The sequence below is a fragment of the Bombina bombina genome, chromosome 4, assembly GCF_027579735.1.
Source record: "Bombina bombina isolate aBomBom1 chromosome 4, aBomBom1.pri, whole genome shotgun sequence".
Classification (NCBI taxonomy): Eukaryota; Metazoa; Chordata; class Amphibia; order Anura; family Bombinatoridae; genus Bombina; species Bombina bombina.
This window is the reverse complement of record NC_069502.1, coordinates 1,144,741,761-1,144,766,843: the sequence shown is the minus strand read 5'-3', so window position 1 is coordinate 1,144,766,843 and position 25,083 is coordinate 1,144,741,761. Positions and strand designations below refer to the sequence as shown.

The following is a 25,083-nucleotide window of genomic DNA, read 5'->3' as shown; positions in this document are numbered from 1 at the left end:
GTATCTTTTTTAACGTCCAGAAACCTGGACCCTAAATTAGCCATATCTAATTATCCTTAAAGGGACAGTCTAGTCCAGAATTTATATTGTTTAAAAAGATAGATACTCCCTTTATTACACATTTCCCAGTTTTTTATAACCAACTCTGTTATAATAATACACTTTTTACCTTTGTGATTACCTTGTATCTAAGCCTCTGCAGACTGCCCCCTTATTTCAGTTCTTTTGACAGACATGCATTTTAGCCAATCAGTGCTGTCTCCTAGATAACTCCACATGCGTGAGCACAATGTTATCTATATGGCACACATTAGCTAATGCCCTCTAGCTGTGAAAAACTGTAAAAATGCCTTGAGATAAGAGGAGGCCTTCAAAGACTTAGAAATTAGCATATGAGCCTACCTAGGTTTAGCTTTAAACAAAGAATACCAATAGAACAAAGCAAATTTGAGGATATAAGTAAACTTGAAAGTTGCCCTATCTGAATCATGAAAGTTTAATTTTTACTAGACTATCCCTTTAAAAAAATCCAGTAAGACATTCTGCTGATATTGTGACCCTGACAGTTTACCATGGCTATAAACCTGACAAGAAAAACATGAAGAATAAGCTAACAAACTATGGAACATCATTTAAAGGGACACTTAACCCACATTTTTTTCTTTCATGATTCAGATAGAGCATGACATTTTAAGCAACTTTCTAATTTACAACTATTATCAATTTTTCTTTGTTCTCTTGATATCTTTTATCTTATTGGAGGCTTACATTAACCCACCAATAAGCAAGCATAACCCAGGTTCTCAACCAAAAATGGGCCGACTCCTATGCATCACATTCCTGCTTTTAAATAAAGATAGCAAGAGAACGAAGAAAAATTGATAATAGGAGTAAATTAGAAAGTTGCTTAAAATTGCATGTTCTATCTGAATCATGAAAGAAAAAATGTGGGTTTAGTGTCCATTTAAGGATAAGTACATTAGATGTATTACATATAATATGGGGTGAACAGAATGGATAAACCGCTGTAAGCATGCTTATGTAACTGTTTTTATATTTAAAATCATATTTAATGTTTTTCTTCATTTATAAAATGTATTTACATCTTGTTTATGTTTTTTTCTATTAAACTAGTGAAATGTTGCTGTGAAAAAACAACTCTTTTAGATTGTCATGTTTTGTTATTTTAAATAAAGTTTATTTAATGAATGAGCCCTTAAAAGCAAATGAAACAGTCTGTTTCATTGTTGTAATAAAATGCTGTAGCACATGAAAGAGAAAATATCACCTGAACATCTTTATGTAAAAAAAAAAGTACCTCACATTTCTTCAGTAGCTACATCCAATTGTAAAGGGACTTTAAGCAGCTAATCAGGATGCTAGTCATGGGACTTGCAAGGGAGTGTGCATCTGGCATGTGCAGGCACAATCATGTTGTTTCCCTCCTAAATTTAAGTAAGTACTATGAAATTTCATGAGATTATAGTGAAATTTCATGAGATTATAGTGAAATTTCATGAGATCACAGTAAAGCAAAGTGTGACATCAACACTGATTAAGCTGAATGGCTGTTGTTTTATTAAATATGCATCTTACAGTAGCTGTTTCTTTTTAGGTTTACTTTGATTTAACATATTTGTTTTTACTAAAGGAGCACTGTTTAATATCCCTTAAAGGGACAGTCAAGTCCCAAAAAAACTTTCATGTTTCAAATAGGGCATGTAATTTTAAACAACTTTCCAATTTACTTTTATCACAAATTTTGCTTTGTTCTCTTGGTATTCTTAGTTGAAAGCTAAACCTAGGAGGTTCATATGCTAATTTCTTAAACCTTGAAGGCTGCCTCTAATCTAAACGCATTTTTATAGTTTTTTACCACTAGAGGGCATTAGTTCACGTGTTTCATATAGATAACATTGAGCTTGTGCACGTGAATTTACCATGAAGACAGCTCTGATTGGCTAAACTGCAAGTCTTTCAAAAGAACTGAAATAAGGGGGCAGTCTGCTTAGGCTTAGATACAAGGTAATTACAGAGGTAAAACGTGTAAAATTATAACTGTGTTGGTTATGCAAAACTAGGGAATTGGTAATTAAGGGATTATCTATCTTTTAAAACAAAAAAAATTCTGGTGTTGCCTGTCCCTTTAACGTAAACTTAAAATTAAGCAAATTTATGGGGCATGATAAATCTAAAGCTTTTGTTTTACCTCTTGGCATTGCAGGTTAATAATTTTACTGGCCGCCTATTCAGAGCTAATTTGGAATCTTACATGTCATGTATCTTTTTAAATGAAGAGCTTTGAAAGACATACAGATAGCAGAGGGTGAATATTTTTAGAAGCACAAACACATTTAAGGTTCTAGGGGAATACTAAAGAAGACTACTTTTTTTTTATCAAGGATTCTATATTCCAGATCTGTCTATCTATCGTATCTGTCACAGCCAAGGAGGTAGTCCCACTTTTTTTTGTAACTCACCATAATTTGTATTGAGACCTGTTTGGATGCTTTGTATCTCCTTCTCTATTTAGCTAGCAGCTGATAAAGGCCTCCATTTATTAATGTGCAGGTGGACAGGTTCCTGATTAGGGAATTTGTCCTCCGTGATCGTGGGTAGTGGGCAGCATCCAGTTGTCTGTATTAATCATTGCACATGCAGCCAACCCCTACTCTCACATGACCATCAATAACCCCAGTCGGACAAGTCTATGGTGACTTTAAACTGTCAGCTCTGAGCTGCTGATGACCACTGCTTCATTACTATGTGCTGCAAGCATGCTCAATATCTAATAAGGGCGAAACAGCTGCCCATGTATGATTTATCTTGCTTGCCTTTTCTATCCATGCAATGTTTGAAATGTAATAATAAACAAGAACAGTCCAGCACAACAGACCACTGCACACCAACCAGGTCTCCACCACCAAGACCAAATAGTGTCCAAAAAAATCAAAATAGGTAGGCAGCAAACTGTGGAATACAATTATTTATTGAGCACAAACATAACAAAGTAGCAACGTTTCGAGAGTAAACCTCCCTTAATCATGCAATTAAGAACACTGATACAAAGTGAATTTATATACCCTACCGCCACAAGAGGGCAGTAATGAGTATTCACAAAGTTAACCATTTCATATACTTAACACTAAGCAATCCTTAAAACAGTGTTAGATGAACTTAACATAAAACAGAAGCATATGTAGATATTTTTTATAAACAGTAGAATTAATGAAAAGATCAATTTATAAAGCTATACTCTAATAAACATCTACAATATAAAATATTACCAGCAAGAACAGGGAAAATATCACAACATATTCAAAAATATACCAATGAATATAAATATATCAACAGGAATATACATTTATGTTCTTATAAAAATACAGAGAGATCACAATCCCTATTCATACCATCAGGCTCTCTAGTGCCTAATTCATAGATCCAAAAACTTTCCCTTTGTTTCAATAATAGATTTCTGTCACCACCCCTCCTTGGTCTAGGGACAAATTCAATGATCTGAAAAACGTAGCTGATTAACAGCATGTCCCATTTCTGAGAAATTACATGAGACAGGGGCAAGTACATTGTTGTTTCTAACAGAGCTCTTGTGTTCGATAATTCTGTCTCTGATGAAGCGAGTAGTCTCGCCCACATAGCCACGCCCACAAGGGCATTTAACAAGATATACCTCATGTTGAGTATTGCAAGTATGGAACCCATTAATTTTCTACCTTTTACCAGATTTAGGATGAGAAAAAGATGACCCTTTGGTCATATTTCCACAGCAAGAACAGCCAAGGCAGGGAAAACAACCATTGTTTTTAACAGTTAAATATCTTTGTTTATCAAGCACATTTGTAGGCCCAATATCTGATCTTATTAACTTTTGTTGGATATTAACCCCTCTTTTAAAGGCTGGCATAGGTACATCAGCAAATTCTAATATGTTAGGATTACATTGTTTTAAAATTCCCCAATGTTTTTTAATGATATTTTGTATTAAGTGGCTTTGAGAGTTAAACTCAGAGACAAAGACCATCCGCTGACTCTTGGACTTTTTGGGCCAAAAAGGCTCTCTCTTGGAATGTGTGATACAACATCCATTTGTTTTTCAATTAGAGTCTGAGGATAGCCTCTCTCAATGAAGCTATCCCTCATTTCCCTCAATCTAAGATCAAATAGATTTTCATCAGTGACAATACGTCGAACTCTCAGTAACTGGCTTCTCGGTAAAGCTTTCAAAAGGGATAATGGATGGGCACTGTCAAAGTGCAATAGGCTATTTCGATCTGTAGGCTTCCTAAATAAATCTACCTTAAGGGAATCAACAAACTTGATAATTTTGTTATCTAAAAACACCAACTCCTCTTCACTATAAGTGAGAGTAAACTTTAAATGAGTAGTAGATCTGTTTAAATCATTAACAAAAGAAACAAGGGTTCCAACGTCGCAAAGCCAAATACCAAAGACATCATCGATGTAGCGCCACCAACAGGCGCCACATCGAATGAAGTCTAAATTAGAAAATACAAATTTCTCTTCAAACATGTTCATTAATAAATTAACATAATTGGGGGCGACGTTGGAACCCATAGCAGTACCTTGTATCTGTAAATAATAAACATCCTGAAATAAGAAGTAATTATAATACAAAACAAATTCCAATAATAAAACAAGGAACTCAATTTGAGCAGTAGAAAAATCCCCACTGTTACTTAGAACAGATTTTGCAGCCACCCACACCACTGACGTGGGTGATTGAGGTATACAAACTTTCAACATCAAGGCTGAAAAAGAGGAAATTTACTAGTGCTTAAATCCAAAGCCTCAATTTTTAACAGAAAATCACTATTCTCTCTAAGAAATGAACTTGAATTTTCAACAAAAGGTCTTAAAACTTTATCTAAATAAATTGTATATTAGAAGACACTGAGCCAATACTAGAGACTATTGGGCGACCTGGGGGTTCCAAAGGATTTTTATGAATTTTAGGTAAAGCATAAATCACTGGAGTTTTTGGATGTTTAATTTCTAAAAATCTTGCTAAATCTTTGTCGATGATACCGTTATTGATAGCATTAAGTAGAATTTTACCTAGTTCTTTCTGAAATAAAAAAATAGGATCATAGGCTAACTTCCTGTATACCATAGTATTATTCAATTGGCTTTTAACTTCATTAATGTAATATTCCTTGTCTAAAATAACAATGGCTCCGCCTTTGTCATCACTTTTTAATATGATATCATCCCTCGATTTAAGAGATTTTAAAGCTACAGAGTCTTTCTTAGAAAAGTTATTATATTTAATAGGGACTTCAAAATAATTACTTTTAACATGGGGTTATTATAACCTTTATTACTACCCTTACTAGCCATTTTATTCTTTTCCAATTGTTGTTTAAGTAAATCAATATCACTTAATACCAAATTTACAAAAGTTTCAACACTGTGATTGTTCTGATTAGGCATAAAAGAGCTCTTATTTTTTAAACCCACTTGTTTTAAATTCAACATATTATCGATCTTAATAGCAGTTCCCATATCTCTATCAAAAGAAAGAGTTTTTAATCTGATGTTTCTGAAAAATCTAAACAAATCTTTGTGCAATTGAAAAAAATTACTATTATTACGAGGGCAGTATGATAAACCCTTATTTAATACACGAGTTTCATCATCAGAAATAGAAAGGCCTGATATATTAACCACAATATCTTTAGCATAGGTGTTAGATACGAACTGTCCACAAAAGAACAAACAGTCTCTCTATTTAAATTGGTATTAGTACACAATGTTTGAAATCTAGAGCAACACTGTTTAAAACACTTATATATATTTTAACAGACAAAACACCAGAACAAGGGGTATTGATTTTGGGTTCATAATTATTATGTATAAGTACTTATTTATTGGAAGAGTGGTTGATTCACTTACAGTTGAGGTTGTAAGATCAAATATTGTAGAGGAACTCAAACACCTGTGAGGGGCACGAGGCTGTCCAAAGAATTAATTAAGCTTATATTTCAGAATGAAACCAGACAGATACCATGAGCCTTCTGATTCTTATCTGTGTAAAGAGGAGAGAGACACTGGGACTGAAGGTGCAATAGGGCCCTGAGAATCCATCATGTTCACAGAACTTCAGAACAGAAATCATCAGAAGAGTAGAGGAGCACATGAGGAGAATGAGAGAGCTAGACAGACTAAAGCATTACACAATCACTGTTATGCCTTCCCCTGCTCTGCTGAATGGATGATTCCTCATGTACCCATAATTCACAAGTAAGAATAGCTAAATAAAAAGATAATAGAACACTCTGCTGTCTGTCTGTCTATTGGTTAGGCAGTATGGCTTCTGATTGGTTGTACCTCCGTCTCACACTATACAGAAAAAAAAATCCTCAAGGAGGGAAAAGGTGCCTTATGATGTAGTATTTAGTGTATTTAAGTTATGGCCTTTATCTGAGCTGCCTTGAAGACTATGAACAAGCTGCAGGGTTCCACAGGTAGTTACATGGACAACTTATTGGATCCTGCATACTGGTACTGCACCACACTGGTGCTTGTTGATTGTGAGTGTTCTTATTCCTAATTATTAACTATTATTTTAAAAACCTTTTCTCTCTTTGCTGAATTTAATTATTCTAGACAGTGACCCCTGCTGCCAAAGGTCTTTACTGGAGTGGATTTCTTTTTTTTTCTTTTTATTATAATACTTGTTCAGAAACTTTTCAGAAACTGTTTTCTGAAACTATTTATACCTTTTGCTAGCACCCCATTTATAATACTGTTTTTTGTAGAATTTGGATTAACTATACAGAAAAAAACTGCCATAAGCTACCGGGAGCTATTGAGATGAGTAAACAGTCACATAAGACTCTACTAAACATGCCTTTATATTGAGAAACTCAATACTTAACCATTTCCCGCTGGAATTTTTTTCTACATCGTAACTGTAAACAAATAAGTAAAAGTTTAAATCACCCGATCGTTTATGCAATCGCCTGATTTCAATAATGGGATCAGGTCAGGGTGAGTCACTATGCCGCTAGGCTCGCCCTCCAGCTCGCAATCGCATTTAGCAAGTGGCTATGGCTTCAGGACTGCCAAACGGCTAGGACGTTCCATGCCGTCCTAACTGTGCTAAAACCCAGCTTAGTTAGGACAGCATGGAACGTCCTAACGGCTGGAAAGGGTTAACTTCATCCTGCTATGAACTGCAAAAATATATATGTTTAGTTCCTTTAACACAACCAGATACTCTTATCGCCTGTTAAAAATTATTGTTATGTATTGTAGCATGTTCACATTAAGCAAAGCAACAAAAGATCCTGCTTTGTTCTCGCATATATTTTTTAGATGAATGGCTGTGTATATAAATTCCGCTTTTCTTTTTTGCAGAATGTTACTCTATAAATGATAAACAAGAGATGAAGCTTTAAAATGAATTCAAGCATGTAAACAGAACATATTGTTGTGTATGAAGCAGGAATATTTAGCAGGAAACAGATTATTAAGTGGATTGCAAATATATATTTTACTTGAAATCACAAATCTTGTGTAAAACTGGTGATAAATATGGAATTATTTTTTTGTCTCTCTCTCTCTCTCTCTCTCTCTCTCTCTCTCACTCTCTCTTTCGGTTTCTCTTTCTGTCTTTCTCTGTCTCTCTCTGTCTCTCTCTCCTGTGTGATTGGAGTCTAGGGGGAAAAGCAGACTGTATAGTGAATAAAGAATGTCAAATACGGAAGGGTAAACTTCTGCCACACTACAAAATAAGAGATTGCTAGCTCTTCTGCCACACTGCAAAATAAAATATTGTTAGCTCCTCTGCCACACTACAAAATAAGAGATTGCTAGCTCTTCTGCCACACTACAAAATAAGAGATTGCTAGCTCTTCTGCCACACTGCAAAATAAAATAGTGTTAGTTAGCTCTTCTGCCACACTACAAAATAATAGATTGCTAGCTCTTCTGCCACACTACAAAATAAGAGATTGCTAGCTCTTCTGCCACACTGCAAAATAAAATATTGTTAGCTCTTCTGCCACACTACAAAATAATAGATTGCTAGCTCTTCTGCCACACTACAAAATAAGAGATTGCTAGCTCTTCTGCCACACTGCAAAATAAAATATTGTTAGCTCTTCTGCCACACTACAAAATAAGAGATTGCTAGCTCTTCTGCCACACTACAAAATAAAAGAGATTTCTCCAACGGTGTGTCCGGTCCACGGCGTCATCCTTACTTGTGGGATATTCTCCTCCCCAACAGGAAATGGCAAAGAGCCCAGCAAAGCTGGTCACATGATCCCTCCTAGGCTCCGCCTACCCCAGTCATTCTCTTTGCCGTTGTACAGGCAACATCTCCACGGAGATGGCTTAGAGTTTTTTAGTGTTTAACTGTAGTTTTTATTATTCAATCAAGAGTTTGTTATTTTGAAATAGTGCTGGTATGTACTATTTACTCAGAAACAGAAAAGAGATGAAGATTTCTGTTTGTATGAGGAAAATGATTTTAGCAACCGTAACTAAAATCCATGGCTGTTCCACACAGGACTGTTGAGAGCAATTAACTTCAGTTGGGGGAACAGTATGCAGTCTCTTGCTGCTTGAGGTATGACACATTCTAACAAGACGATGTAATGCTGGAAGCTGTCATTTTCCCTATGGGATCCGGTAAGCCATGTTTATTACGATCGTAAATAAGGGCTTCACAAGGGCTTATTAAGACTGTAGACTTTTCTGGGCTAAATCGATTCATTATTAACACATATTTAGCCTTGAGGAATCATTTTATCTGGGTATTTTGATATAAGAATATCGGCAGGCACTGTATTAGACACCTTATTCCTTAGGGGCTTTCCCAAAGCATAAGCAGAGCCTCATTTTCGCGCCGGTGTGGCGCACTTGTTTTTGAGAGGCATGGCATGCAGTCGCATGTGTGAGGAGCTCTGATACTTAGAAAAGACTTTCTGAAGGCGTCATTTGGTATCGTATTCCCCTTTGGGCTTGGTTGGGTCTCAGCAAAGCAGATACCAGGGACTGTAAAGGGGTTAAAGTTTAAAACGGCTCCGGTTCCGTTATTTTAAGGGTTAAAGCTTCCAAATTTGGTGTGCAATACTTTTAAGGCTTTAAGACAGTAACGGTTTTATTTTAAAACGTTTTTTGTACTTTGTTATCAAGTTTATGCCTGTTTAACATGTCTGAACTACCAGATAGACTGTGTTCTGAATGTGGGGAAGCCAGAATTCCTATTCATTTAAATAAATGTGATTTATGTGATAATGACAATGATGCCCAAGATGATTCCTCAAGTGAGGGGAGTAAGCATGGTACTGCATCATTCCCTCCTTCGTCTACACGAGTCTTGCCCACTCAGGAGGCCCCTAGTACATCTAGCGCGCCAATACTCCTTACTATGCAACAATTAACGGCTGTAATGGATAATTCTGTCAAAAACATTTTAGCCCAAATGAACACTTGTCAGCGTAAGCGCGGCTGCTCTGTTTTAGATACTGAAGAGCATGGCAACGCTGATACTAATATCTCTGTAGGGCCCCTAACCCAGTCTGATGGGGCCAGGGAGGTTTTGTCTGAGGGAGAAATTACTGATTCAGGGAACATTTCTCAACAGGCTGAACCTGATGTGATTGCATTTAAATTTAAGTTGGAACATCTCCGCATTCTGCTTAAGGAGGTATTATCCACTCTGGATGATTGTGACAAGTTGGTCATCCCAGAGAAACTATGTAAAATGGACAAGTTCCTAGAGGTGCCGGGGCTCCCAGAAGCTTTTCCTATACCCAAGCGGGTGGCGGACATTGTTAATAAAGAATGGGAAAGGCCCGGTATTCCTTTCGTCCCTCCCCCCATATTTAAAAAATTGTTTCCTTTGGTCGACCCCAGAAAGGACTTATGGCAGACAGTCCCCAAGGTCGAGGGAGCGGTTTCCACTTTAAACAAACGCACCACTATACCCATAGAGGATAGTTGTGCTTTCAAAGATCCTATGGATAAAAAATTAGAAGGTTTGCTTAAAAAGATGTTTGTTCAGCAGGGTTACCTTCTACAACCAATTGCATGCATTGTCCCTGTCGCTACAGCCGCATGTTTCTGGTTCGATGAGCTGATAAAGGCGGTAGATAGTGATTCTCCTCCTTATGAGGAGATTATGGACAGAATCAATGCTCTCAAATTGGCTAATTCTTTCACCCTAGACGCCACTTTGCAATTGGCTAGGTTAGCGGCTAAGAATTCTGGGTTTGCTATTGTGGCGCGCAGAGCGCTTTGGTTGAAATCTTGGTCGGCTGATGCGTCTTCCAAGAACAAGCTACTTAACATTCCTTTCAAGGGGAAAACGCTGTTTGGCCCTGACTTGAAAGAGATTATCTCTGATATCACTGGGGGTAAGGGCCACGCCCTTCCTCAGGATCGGCCTTTCAAGGCAAAAAATAAACCTAATTTTCGTCCCTTTCGTAGAAACGGACCAGCCCGAGGTGCTACGTCCTCTAAGCAAGAGGGTAATACTTCTCAAGCCAAGCCAGCTTGGAGACCAATGCAAGGCTGGAACAAGGGAAAGCAGGCCAAGAAACCTGCCACTGCTACCAAGACTGCATGAAATGTTGGCCCCCGATCCGGGACCGGATCTGGTGGGGGGCAGACTCTCTCTCTTCGCTCAGGCTTGGGCAAGAGATGTTCTGGATCCTTGGGCGCTAGAAATAGTCTCCCAAGGTTATCTTCTGGAATTCAAGGGACTTCCCCCAAGGGGGAGGTTCCACAGGTCTCAGTTGTCTTCAGACCACATAAAAAGACAGGCATTCTTACATTGTGTAGAAGACCTGTTAAAAATGGGAGTGATTCATCCTGTTCCATTAAGAGAACAAGGGATGGGGTTCTACTCCAATCTGTTCATAGTTCCCAAAAAAGAGGGAACGTTCAGACCAATCTTAGATCTCAAGATCTTAAACAGGTTTCTCAAGGTTCCATCGTTCAAGATGGAAACCATTCGAACTATTCTTCCTTCCATCCAGGAAGGTCAATTCATGACCACGGTGGATTTAAAGGATGCGTATCTACATATTCCTATCCACAAGGAACATCATCGGTTCCTAAGGTTCGCATTCCTGGACAAGCATTACCAGTTCGTGGCGCTTCCTTTCGGATTAGCCACTGCTCCAAGGATTTTCACAAAGGTACTAGGGTCCCTTCTAGCTGTGCTAAGACCAAGGGGCATTGCTGTAGTACCTTACTTGGACGACATTCTGATTCAAGCGTCGTCCCTTCCTCAAGCAAAGGCTCACACGGACATCGTCCTGGCCTTCCTCAGATCTCACGGATGGAAAGTGAACGTGGAAAAGAGTTCTCTATCTCCGTCAACAAGGGTTCCCTTCTTGGGAACAATAATAGACTCCTTAGAAATGAGGATATTTCTGACAGAGGCCAGAAAAACAAAGCTTCTAGACTCTTGTCGGATACTTCATTCCGTTCCTCTTCCTTCCATAGCTCAGTGCATGGAAGTGATCGGGTTGATGGTAGCGGCAATGGACATAGTTCCTTTTGCGCGCATTCATCTAAGACCATTACAACTGTGCATGCTCAGTCAGTGGAATGGGGATTATACAGACTTGTCTCCGAAGATACAAGTAAATCAGAGGACCAGAGACTCACTCCGTTGGTGGCTGTCCCTGGACAACCTGTCACAAGGGATGACATTCCGCAGACCAGAGTGGGTCATTGTCACGACCGACGCCAGTCTGATGGGCTGGGGCGCGGTCTGGGGATCCCTGAAAGCTCAGGGTCTTTGGTCTCGGGAAGAATCTCTTCTACCGATAAATATTCTGGAACTGAGAGTGATATTCAATGCTCTCAAGGCTTGGCCTCAGCTAGCGAGGGCCAAGTTCATACGGTTTCAATCAGACAACATGACAACTGTTGCGTACATCAACCATCAGGGGGGAACAAGGAGTTCCCTAGCGATGGAAGAAGTGACCAAAATCATTCTATGGGCGGAGTCTCACTCCTGCCACCTGTCCGCTATCCACATCCCAGGAGTGGAAAATTGGGAAGCGGATTTTCTGAGTCGTCAGACATTGCATCCGGGGGAGTGGGAACTCCATCCGGAAATCTTTGCCCAAGTCACTCAGCTGTGGGGCATTCCAGACATGGATCTGATGGCCTCTCGTCAGAACTTCAAAGTTCCTTGCTACGGGTCCAGATCCAGGGATCCCAAGGCGGCTCTAGTGGATGCACTAGTAGCACCTTGGACCTTCAGACTAGCTTATGTGTTCCCGCCGTTCCCTCTCATCCCCAGGCTGGTAGCCAGGATCAATCAGGAGAGGGCGTCGGTGATCTTGATAGCTCCTGCGTGGCCACGCAGGACTTGGTATGCAGATCTGGTGAATATGTCATCGGCTCCACCTTGGAAGCTACCTTTGAGACGAGACCTTCTTGTTCAGGGTCCGTTCGAACATCCGAACCTGGTTTCACTCCAGCTGACTGCTTGGAGATTGAACGCTTGATCTTATCAAAGCGAGGGTTCTCAGATTCTGTTATCGATACTCTTGTTCAGGCCAGAAAGCCTGTAACTAGAAAGATTTACCACAAAATTTGGAAAAAATATATCTGTTGGTGTGAATCTAAAGGATTCCCTTGGGACAAGGTTAAGATTCCTAAGATTCTATCCTTCCTTCAAGAAGGATTGGAAAAAGGATTATCAGCAAGTTCTCTGAAGGGACAGATTTCTGCCTTGTCTGTATTACTTCACAAAAAGCTGGCAGCTGTGCCAGATGTTCAAGCCTTTGTTCAGGCTCTGGTTAGAATTAAGCCTGTTTACAAACCTTTGACTCCTCCTTGGAGTCTCAATTTAGTTCTTTCAGTTCTTCAGGGGGTTCCGTTTGAACCCTTACATTCCGTTGATATTAAGTTATTATCTTGGAAAGTTTTGTTTTTAGTTGCAATTTCTTCTGCTAGAAGAGTTTCAGAATTATCTACTCTGCAGTGTTCTCCTCCTTATCTGGTGTTCCATGCAGATAAGGTGGTTTTACGTACTAAACCTGGTTTTCTTCCAAAAGTTGTTTCTAACAAAAACATTAACCAGGAGATTATCGTACCTTCTCTGTGTCCGAAACCGGTTTCAAAGAAGGAACGTTTGTTGCACAATTTGGATGTTGTTCGCGCTCTAAAATTCTATTTAGATGCTACAAAGGATTTTAGACAAACATCTTCCTTGTTTGTTGTTTATTCTGGTAAAAGGAGAGGTCAAAAAGCAACTTCTACCTCTCTCTCTTTTTGGATTAAAAGCATCATCAGATTGGCTTACGAGACTGCCGGACGGCAGCCTCCCGAAAGAATCACAGCTCATTCCACTAGGGCTGTGGCTTCCACATGGGCCTTCAAGAACGAGGCTTCTGTTGATCAGATATGTAGGGCAGCGACTTGGTCTTCACTGCACACTTTTACCAAATTTTACAAGTTTGATACTTTTGCTTCTTCTGAGGCTATTTTTGGGAGAAAGGTTTTGCAAGCCGTGGTGCCTTCCATTTAGGTGACCTGATTTGCTCCCTCCCTTCATCCGTGTCCTAAAGCTTTGGTATTGGTTCCCACAAGTAAGGATGACGCCGTGGACCGGACACACCTATGTTGGAGAAAACAGAATTTATGTTTACCTGATAAATTACTTTCTCCAACGGTGTGTCCGGTCCACGGCCCGCCCTGGTTTTTTTAATCAGGTCTGATAATTTATTTTCTTTAACTACAGTCACCACGGTACCATATGGTTTCTCCTATGCAAATATTCCTCCTTAACGTCGGTCGAATGACTGGGGTAGGCGGAGCCTAGGAGGGATCATGTGACCAGCTTTGCTGGGCTCTTTGCCATTTCCTGTTGGGGAGGAGAATATCCCACAAGTAAGGATGACGCCGTGGACCGGACACACCGTTGGAGAAAGTAATTTATCAGGTAAACATAAATTCTGTTTTTAGCTTTTCTCATGTCCATGCGTATTCTAATTTTACTATTTCTCTTTCAGGTGGGCTCAGCAGTTTTAAGCAGAACCATGAAAACCTCTGCGATAACTCCCTTCAACTTCAGGACTGTTCAGATGGAGGTGGAGCTTCAATGGTGCAAATTTCACTACCTCAGTCCTTCCCCATGACTCCAGATATTGAGAATGCAGAGTTGACCCCTATTTTACCCTTGCTCTTCCTTGGAAATGAAAATGATGCCCAAAATTTGGAAAAAATGCAAAGGATGAACATAGGCTTTATAGTCAATGTCACAACGCACCTCCCTCTTTATCATTATGAGAAAGGAATCTTTAATTACAAACGATTACCAGCAACAGACAGCAATAAACAGAATCTCAGGCAATACTTTGAAGAAGCATTTGAGTTTATAGGTAAGTTGTTCAGTTTGGTAATATGGTCATTTATTTTATTGATTATCATTAGAAGAAAACTGGAATTCTGACATTAAATTTTAAGAGGATATCAAAGGTATACAAATTCTGAAAGAAGAAAAACTAAATCCTTGTAAAATACTTTGCCATTAAAATGTTAAACTGCTGTATATAATAATGATCCTGCAGTTTGCATGTTCATTGGCTAATGGGGCCTCAACAAATAGAAGAAAAGAAATGTAGATTTGCTTAGCTCTAAAACATAATTTATTTTATGATCCCATTTCTTGAATGCAGCAAATAAAATAATTGGCTTCTGTGTCCCTTAAAGGGACAGTCTACAATATATTTGTATTGTTTTAAGAGATAGACAATCCCTTTATTACTCATTCCCAAGTTTTGCATTACAACACAGTTATATTAAGCATCTTCTGACAGCCCCCTGATCACATGACTTTTTATTTATTATCTATTGACTTACATTTAATACTGTATTGTGCTAACTCCTAAATAACTCCTGGGCGTGAACACAATGTTATCTATATGGCCCACATGAACTAACAGTCTCCTGTTGTGAAAAGCAAATAAAAACGCATGTGATAAGAGGCTGTCTGTAGTGGCTTAGAAACAGGCAGACATTTAGAGGTTTCACTATTATAAAATATAATAATATTGAAATGTTGGTTGTGCAAATTATCTATCTTTTCAAACAATAACAATTTTAGTGTAAACTGTTCCTTTAATATATGCAAACTTCTTTTAAATCCTTAGTATTATGCAATTCTGTTTTGGTTATTATTGTGATTGGCTATAGTCTTAAAGTGAATGTAAATTTTGATGCTAAAGTGCCCGTTTTTGAAAAATTAGATTAAAAACAGGTGCACTTTAATTGATCAAAATTTACATTTCACTCATTGTGAAAAAATACTTATCTTTTAATCTTGACAGCCTCTCCAGCTTCCCCCGGTCTTCGCAAAGCCATTTCTGACGTCAGAAATGATGGATAGGTCATCCTCCAATCACGGCTTCCCCCGGGTGAATCAGTGTCTGATTCGAAGCCGTGATTGGAGGAAGCTGGATTCCTCATTTTAGACCCAGGAAGAGGCTTTGCGACGGGCGGAGGAAGCTGGATCGACTGTCAAGATTTAAAGGTAAGAATTTTTTTACATCACGAGTGAAATGTAAATTTTTATGAATTAAAGTGCCCCTGTTTTTAATAGAATTTTTAAAAACCGGGGACTTTAGCATCACAATTTACATTCACTTTAATTCTGATAGATGCCATTATAATTTAAAATTAGTTATCAATTATTTTATTAAAATCATAATTGCTGCTCATGTTTTAGACTAAGCATTCAAATAAAATAAAGTTTATTATTCAAGGGATATGAAACCGAAATTTTTTCATTCATAATTCAAATAGAGGATTCAATTGTCAGCAACTTTCTAATTTACCCCATTATCATTTTTTCTTCGTTCTCTTAGTAATTTTATTTGAAAAGCAGGAATGTAAGCTTAGGAGTCAGCCCATTTTTGGATCAGCACCTGTAGCTTGCTGATTGGTGGTTAAATGTAGTTACCAATGAGCAAGCGCTACCCAGGGTACTGAACCAAAAATGGGTTGGCTCCTAAGCTTACATTCCTACCTTTTCAAATAAAGATACCAAGAGAATAAAGACAAAATGATAATAGCAGTAAATTATAGTTGCTTTAAATTGCATGCTCTCATATTCCTTTAAGGACTGTACAAAGTAAAGATTGTGTTTATTTTCATGGAGATGTTATTGAATTTATTAGAGAAAAGTCTTGGATTTTTCTTACCCTGCAGAGCTAATTCACTATGATTTGAAAGATGCCTCCCACTCTCCTATGAGGCAAGAAACAAATATTTTCTTAGTGCAAAAAAAAAAGTAATTTTCTCTTTTACGCTACAAAACACCTGCACTCCTCCAACCTCTGTTCCCAAATAATACACTTCACATACAGAGTGAATACACATTACTTTGCTGCGGGTTCAATATAAGTATTAAAAAGTACAATGTGGCCTTTTTATGAAAGAAAAAAAAAATCTGTCAGACTGATCTTTAGACAAGCTTACAGCTCTGCGTTGTTTGAAGTGCTGCCGCCTGTAATATTCGCAAGTTTGATGATCACTCGTTCGACAGCTTTAAAACTACTAGAAGAAACAAGTCTTAAACTCTCGTACTTTAGAAATAGCCAGTAGACTATATAATATATTTAAGCTTCTCTAAGAAGTAATTGTACATGGTATTCTAGTTAAAAAAACATATATGGCCCAAAAATAATGTTTGAAGCAACATTACAATACATAATTTAAAAAAAAAAAAAAACAGCAAAAAAAAGCTTTTTTCAGTTTAAGATCATTTACATAGCCATGGTCCTAGATTGGATCATAGACAGCCAATGAATGATCCATATTCACCAGTCAGAAGCTTAAGATGCTCAGAGATTGGCATCTTAAACACAGTTCTCATGATGATCTTGGAAGTTAAAAAACAAAGTGTAACAACCTAATTTATCAATAGACATATGGACAATGTTCCAAGCTAGGTAACCTGTCTGCTTTCTTCATGTTGAGGAGGCAACCGTTACCCCTGCTCTTATGTGACCTGTCACCCAAATGAACAAGGTTATATGACAGCTGCTTCTTAAAGGGATAGTAAACACCAAAAATGTTATTGTTTAAAAATATATATAATCTTTTTCTTTCCTATGACATGGAGAGTCCACAAAACATTCTAATTACTAGTGGGATATTCACTCCTTGCCAGCGGGAGGAGGCAAAGAGCACCCCAGCAGAGCTGTTAAGTATCACTTCCCTTACCCATAACCCCCAGTCATTCTCTTTGCCTTGATCACGGGAGGATGGAGAAGATGGTGTCTGAAGATTTTAATCCTTTTAATGGGTATTTTTCCCTGCAAGCAAGGATTGAGGCTATGCTGTGTCCATGTCAATCTCTTGGCGAGATGGCGAGGTAGTCTTTGCTTAAACTTATAATATTATTGCTACCCCTATTATAGAAAGCCAGAGTTGGTTACTCTGTTCTTTCTTTTCTATAGGTCCCTGGTAGATATGGTGAAGCTGCCACACCCTAGAAAACAGCTCCTGTATGACAGAGCAGGATCCACAGGTAAGTGCTCTCCCTTCTAGGTTTGAAGGTACCGGCACTATAGTGGTTAAATCCTTGTGGAAAGTATTTAAATCTGTTTTAGGGGCACTGCTTTTATGTGAAAAGAGGAATCATTTTTTATTGGGGGCTCAGAGATGGGAGAGTGTATGAAGTGTTTGACAGGTGTTTGTTTTACTTCTTACTTGTTGCAATCACTTTTCAGCTCAGCTTATTGGCCCAATCATTTTTGCTGTGCTGCTATTGGTTTTCGCACCGTTTTTTGTTTTTTATTACGGTCACGTGACCGCTCCTCGGCACTTCTGTTCAGATCGGAGTTTGCCGCAGCGAGTGTGGAGGCTGTATTTTCTTCTATCTACAGTGGCAAGTGGATTTGGATTGTTCCGGCAACAAGGAGGTTTTTTTTGCAACCGGATGTTTCTGATTTTCTTTGCTAGTGGGATAGCAACTTCTGGAGGGGTAAGACCTCAGCAGAGCTAAGGGTTTTAAGTGCTTATTTATGTTTTATTGCTTCATATAAATAAACTTAATTTGGCATTTAAATTTTTTTGTTAATTGTGAACTGATACCCAATTATAGACACTAATACTGAAGTTGATTCATTTGAAAAATGCTTATTGTGTTTGGAGGCTAAGATAATTCCTCCTGCACAGTTTTGCTCTTCATGTTTAAATAAAACTTTAAAGTTTAAAGATAAGATGTCTCTCCCTGAGCCTCCTGTCTCTCAGGTTAGTGCTATCCTAGCTACAGTTCAGCTTTCCCCTCAAGCTTCCCAAGCTTCACATGCAGTGCCCTGCGGTTCCTCTCAACCTCCTGGGGGGGGGGGGGTTTTACCTGGGGATTTCCCTGTGCAGATTACTTCTGCTGTTTCTGCAGCTTTATCAGTTTTTCCAAAGGTTTCTGGTAAACAACAGAGGAAATCTAAACATATTGATGTTAGTTGGGCTGACTCCGCTAAAGCTGCGTTAGTCAGTTTGTCTCAATTATCTGATGAGGATGATTCTTCAGTGGCTTCTGAAGGGGAATTGTCAGATTCTGATACTGTAGTGACAAATTTTGCAGATTCAGAGGAGATTAATTTTAGATTTAAGTTAGAACACCTTCGAGTTCTTTTGAAGGAGGTTCTTGCGACTTTGGAAGAATCTGTTGCGTAGAATCCAAAGAGGTCCAGTAAGCTTAAAGGGACACTGAACCAAATGTTTTCTTTCGTGATTCAGATAGTTGTTTAAAATTGCATGCTCTTTCTAATTTACTCCTAATATCAAATTTTCTTTATTCTCTTGGTATCTTTATTTGAAAAGCAAGAATGTAAGTTTAGATGCCGGCCCAATTTTAGGGAACAACCTGGGTTGTTCTTGCTGATTGGTGGATAATTTCACCCACCAATAATCAAGTGCTGTCCAGGGCCTGAACCAAAAATGGGCTGGCTCCTTAGCTTAGATGCCTTCTTTTTCAAATAAAGATAGCAAGAGAACAAAGAAAAATTGTTAATAGGAGTAAATTAGAAAGTTGCTAAAAATTGCACGTGCTATCTGAATCACAAAAGAAAACATTTGGGTTCAGTTTCCCTTTAATAGGGTATATGATGTACCCTCATCTGCGGAAGTATTTCCAGTTCCAGACCGTATGGCAGATATTATAACTCAGGAATGAGATAAACCAGGGATTCCTTTTTCCCCGTCCCCTGTTTTTAAAAAGATGTTTCCTGTTGCTGACTCTATTCTTGACTCGTGGCGTACGGTGCCAAAGGTAGAGGGAGCTATCTCTACTCTGGCTAAGAGAACTACTATTCCAATTGAAGATAGTTGTTTTTTCAAGGATCCCATGGATAAGAAGCTTGAGGCTTTTTTGAAGAATATGTACATTTATCAGGGATTACAGTGGCAACCTGTTGTTAGTATTGCTACAGTTGAAGGGGCAGCATCTTATTGGTGCAATGATTTATTTAATCTTATCCTAGAAGAGACTACTATAGAGGAGATCCAAGACAGGATCAAGGCTCTCAAGCTAGCCAATACCTTTATTTGTGATTCCAACATGCAAGTTCTTAGGTTGGGTGGTAAGATTTCTGGTTTTACTGTTTTAGCTCGCTGAGCTCTCTGGTTAAAATCTTGGTCTGCAGATGTTACATCCAAGTCCAAGCTTTTATCACTGCCTTATAAGGGTAAAACCTTGTTTGGACCAGGTCTGGCAGAAATTATTTCTGACATTACAGGTGGAAAGGGTTCTTTCCTACCTCAGGATAAAAAGAATAGACCTAAGGGTCGCCAGAATTAATTTTCGTTCCTTTTGTAACTTTAAGGGACAGAAGTCTTCCTTTTCCAAGTTGGATCAATCCAAGTCTTCTTGGAGGTCCAGTCAACCTTGGCATAGGGGGAAGCAAGCTAAGAAGCCTTCCGTTGATTCTAAATCAACATGAAAGGGCCGTCCCCGATCCTGTAGTGGATCAAGTGGGGGGCATGCTTTCTTTTTTTCAGCAGGCTTGGATACGCGATGTTCCAGACCCTTGGGCCATAGATATTGTATCCCACGGTTACAGAATAGGAGTCAAATCTTGTCCTCCATGGGGCAGGTTCCACCTCTCAAGGTTATCTGTGAATTAGATAAAGAGAGAGGCCTTCTTAAACTGCGTAAAGGACCTATCATTCCTGGGAGTGATTGTTCCCACGGGTGGAAAGTGAATCTGGGAAAGAGTTCCCTTGTTCCAGATACAAGGGTTTGTTTCTTGGGAACAATCATAGATTCCCTATCCATGAAGATCTTTCTGACGGACGTCAGAAAATCCAAGCTTCATGTTTCTTGCCTGTCTCTCCAATGTGCTATTCGTCCATCTGTGGCTCAATGCATGGAGGTGATTGGACTGATGGTTGCCTCCATGGACATCATTCCTTTTGCTCAGTCAATGGAATGGGGACCACTCAGATCTCTTGCAGAAGATCAATTTGGATTCCCCAACAAGAGTCTGTTTTGTCTAGTCCTCAGGAACCTCTATACCCTTGTGTTATCTTCTTTTTCCATTTCCCTTCAGCCAAATGACTGGGGTTTATGGGTAAGGGAAGTTATACTTAACAGCTCTGCTGGGGTGCTCTTTGCCTCCTCCTGCTGGCCAGGAGTGAATATCCCACTAGTAATAAGAATGTTTTATGGACTCTTCATGCCCGGAAATAAATAAATGTTTCAGGTAAGCATAAAGTTTATTTACCATTCCCCAGATTTACATAACCAACACATTTATAGAAATATACTTTTTACCTCTGTAATTATCTTGTATCTAAGTTTCTGCTGACTGCCTCCTTATCTCAGATCTTTTGACAAATTGCATTTCAGGCAATTAGTACTGACTCTTAAATAACGCCACGTGAGCACAATGTTATTTCTATGAAACACATGAACTTACGCCCTCTAGCTGTGAAAAACAGTTAAATGCTTTCAGATAAGAGGCTGCCTTCAAGGGCTTAGAAATTAGCATATGTGCCTACCTAGGTTTAGCTTTCAACTAAGAATACCAAGAGAACAAAGCAAATTTGATGATAAATGTAAATTGGAAAGTTTTTTTAAATTGACGTGCCCTATCTGAATCATGAAAGTTTAATTTGGACTTTACTATCCCTTTAATTTGCAGTAAGCAGAGCCCACAGCTCAAAAAACAGCTTCCATTTCTTAATAAATGAAACCCTAAGTATTATTATTATTAATTTTGCTATGTATGCTGCAAGGTAAAATTGAAGTCTTACCTGAGGAAAAAAAAAAGTATATTGTTGCACTTTGGTGATTTCTACAGTCAAAATTGATAGAAAGAAGTAAATTGGAAAGTTATTTAAAATTGCAAGCTCTATTTTTTTTTACTTTTCTATCCAACTATAGTTCCTACTTTGTAATAAACAATGTTTCCTTCTTACAATGTATACTACAATGTGTTTTTCCTCTTTAAAGTGAAAGTCAATCCTAGCATTTAACAAACGCTAGGATTGACTTTTGAAACAAATAAAGGGGACTTTCATTCATGAAGTATAAGATACTTCATGTAGAAAGCTCATTTATTTCATTCAATCGATCACCGTTTTTACCTGGTACAGCAGCCCACGTCTAAAAAAAAACCCTCTTAGCCAACAGCCATGCGGTAAACCCGGCTCCCATGGGCGCCAAGTCGGATTTACCGCACGGCTATTGGCTAAAAGGTGAAAACCTCACCTCTTAGCCAAAAATTTTTTTAGCCGTGGGCTGCTGTACCAGGTAAAAATGGTGATCGATTGAATAAAAAAAAGGAGCTTTCTACATGAAGTATCTTATACTTTATAAATCAAAAGTCACCTTTATTTGTTTCAATAGTTTCAATAGTCACTCCTAGCGTTTGTAAAACGCTAGGATTGAATTTCACTTTAAAATCAGAAAACCCTGTGTAATCATAACACATTAATCATACACTGAAGGCAGAACAAGATCATAAAAATGTGAAACACTGAATGAAGCAGAAAGCATAAGATGCGAAAATAAATAAATACATTTTTTTTAAAAAATCGCACTCTGCTGTCTACACCTGTTTTTTAATATAATAAACTGCAAAATATTACTTTTTAAAATAAGAAAGAAAATCAATTTGGACTTTTTGTGACATAGTTAATAACCATATCGGTTCTCTTTTGCTTTTTTTCTGAGGTTATTTATCACTAAGTGCTAAATTACAAGTCAAGCGCCGTATGTGTTATAGCAATAGGTTTCATGTCAGCGCAAATATGTAAAGCCGTTCTAATGCAAAACCACTGCTTAAGTAATGTAGCTTTCCATTTATTTCTTAGCTATACGCTTTCCATGCTTGCTCAGTTTTACATATTAGACTTAAATAGACAGTAATGTCAAAACTTAAATGTGTATAGTTCCATTAGCAAAAATACTTCTAGTAAAAGTTATTACTGTTTAAACAGCATATGCACATATGCTTTGTGTGACTAGAAATCAGGATTCAAACATGTAGCCACCAATCAGCAAGCACTACCCAGATGCTGAACCCAAAAATATGCCGGCTTCTAAGCTTACACTCAAATAAAGATAGCAAGAGAACAAAGTAAAAAATTATAATAGGAGTACATTACAAAGTTGCTTAACATTGCATGCTCTATCTGAGTCATGAAAGAAAAAATGTGCGTTTAGTATCCCTTTAAATTTAAAATAATTGACTTGAGATATAATATATTCTTTAAGCAACCTTTTAAGATTTCTTGTAGATTCAAGCGAAAAGTGTTTAAAAAGTGGATTAACTATATTGTATATGCATAAATATACAGAAAGAATATATACATAAATAAACAACAAACAAAAAGATTTAAGTTCACATATTGACAAATTACTTGTCAGACAATGAGATTTTTTTTAACCATTGCAAAGTTAAAGTGATTGTAAAATTCAATTAATTACTGCCCAGTATCTATAAATAATCTTAAAAACAGGAGCACTTTAACTCATTAAACTTTACAAAGACACTTCTTTTTTAAAATATTTACGTTAAACACACCACCTTTCCTTCACCCGCATCTCCTACTGTATTAAGCATTACGATGACGAATCTGGCTTCCTCCAATCGTTGCGTGCCCCACAAGGGTGCACGCAATGATTGGAGGAAACCGGATTCATAATCGATTTGCTAAATAGATAGTGGGCAGTAATTCATTAAACTTTACAATCACTTTAAGTTCTAGTCTTCATTGTTGCCAATAGTTATCTACAGTATATTAGATAATATTGGATACTTTCCATTTTAATCCCATCCAATTCCAGATATTGATTAAATAATTTTCTGAAGAGTTTATTAAATACACATTTGTAATTTTTTTTCTGTTTCTACTGGCCTTAGCCCCAGTGCTTCTAAGCAAATGTTTTTTTTCTAATTGTGGTTAAAGACTGTTGGAATTTAATGAAAGTCTAGGCTTTAGCCTAACACTGCATAACAAAAACAAAATTCTGAGGCCCTTTCCATGTTCGACTAACTATTCACACTTTCCTAGATTCCTAAGCTCAGAAACAAATTGAATCAGAAATATCAATATTTTTATTGAATAGCTGTTTTTGTTGAAACCCAACATAAGAAATATACTGGTAATTTATCTGGCACACACAAAGATTAGAATTTGCTAATTAATTTTATGTTTTGTTTGTTTTTTGTTTGTTTCAGAGGAAGCTCATCAGTGCGGAAAAGGGCTTCTTATTCATTGCCAGGCAGGAGTTTCCCGCTCTGCCACCATTGTGATTGCTTACCTGATGAAGCACACAAGAATGACAATGACCGATGCCTATAAGTTTGTCAAAGGAAAACGACCAATTATTTCTCCCAACCTGAACTTTATGGGGCAGTTGTTGGAGTTTGAAGAAGACTTAAATAATGGAATTACCCCACGAATTCTAACACCAAAACTAATTGGAGTGGAAACTGTGGTGTAGGCAAAATTCTTTGCAATAGTTATCAGCACTTCTTCAGAAAACATGAAATCCTATATTTATATTGGATATAATAAAACTGTATATGAAACAAGAAAAACAAACCATTTTTTACATTAAATATGGTTGAGTTTGTTGGATGTCTTCCTGATGTTTTCATAGAGAGAATTTCAAGTCTAAAAGTTCTTGGAAGAAAAAAAAAAGAGCTATTAGTATACTATAAATCCCACAATGCATAGTCTGTGCAGGTTCACAGGCTGAGAGAGGTACCTATAAGATATGTCCGAACTTGGAAGACCGTGACTCCAAATATATTGACTCAAGTGTAATGAACAATAAAATAAGATTTGCCATTAACACAAAATGACAAAGCTAATGGTAAAAACATCTAAACTGTTAATTATGGGTGTGTTATGTTAAATTTTTGTTATTGGGTTGATAATATTTCGTCAACAAAGAATTTGACCATCACAAGCCCGCAGTGGCTTTTTGTGCAATAATTTCATTTTGAGTGTGAGATTTGTTAGTTGATTGAATGGTGATCTGTGCCAGCACTAAAAATGAAGGCATAAACAAAAGCAATTACTTTTTCTTTTTCATTTGATTCATGTTATGGTGCCATAAATCTTGTTAAATATGTATATCAGAATGTAAAAAAAAAATAAGAGGTTTTATTTTAACTATTTTTTGCATAAAATATAGGAGTGTTTCTGTTGTCTAAGTAGAATGTCCATTTGACTATAAAACTGATAAAAAAAAAGTTTTTTGAAAATTCCTTGTGTCTATTATTTAAAAAAAATGATTCATAAAATGTTGTTTTTTATTTTAGCATCTTTTGGTAAAGCAACATTTCAATACCTTTGTTCCAACTAATAGATTTCAAATTTATTTATTATTATTATTATTTTTTTTAAACGTATGTTCTTGTTCTAAGTTTATCAACGTTTTCACACTTGCAGGGAGTGTTCTATATATAATTTAGAAATTAGCATATGGGCCTACCTAGGTTTAGTTTTCAACTAAGAATAGCAAGAGAACAAAGCAAATGTGTTGATAAAAGTAAATTAGAAAGTTGTTTAAAATGACATGCCCTATCTGAATCATGAAAG

At 37.5% G+C, this 25,083-nt stretch overlaps 1 protein-coding gene across 2 annotated transcripts in view; it reads left to right on the top strand.

The window, feature by feature from the left end:
- The window catches only part of DUSP10 (dual specificity phosphatase 10), a 125,982-nt gene extending 101,236 nt beyond the window's left edge, over positions 1-24,746 (top strand). For both annotated transcript variants that reach the window (XM_053712518.1, XM_053712517.1), the window contains exons 3-4: positions 14,028-14,396; positions 23,712-24,746. In XM_053712518.1, the coding sequence (XP_053568493.1) occupies positions 14,028-14,396; positions 23,712-23,977 (635 nt within the window). In that variant the 3' untranslated portion in view covers positions 23,978-24,746. The remainder of the gene's footprint in view (positions 1-14,027; positions 14,397-23,711) is intronic.
- The last annotated feature ends 337 nt before the right edge of the window (positions 24,747-25,083 follow it).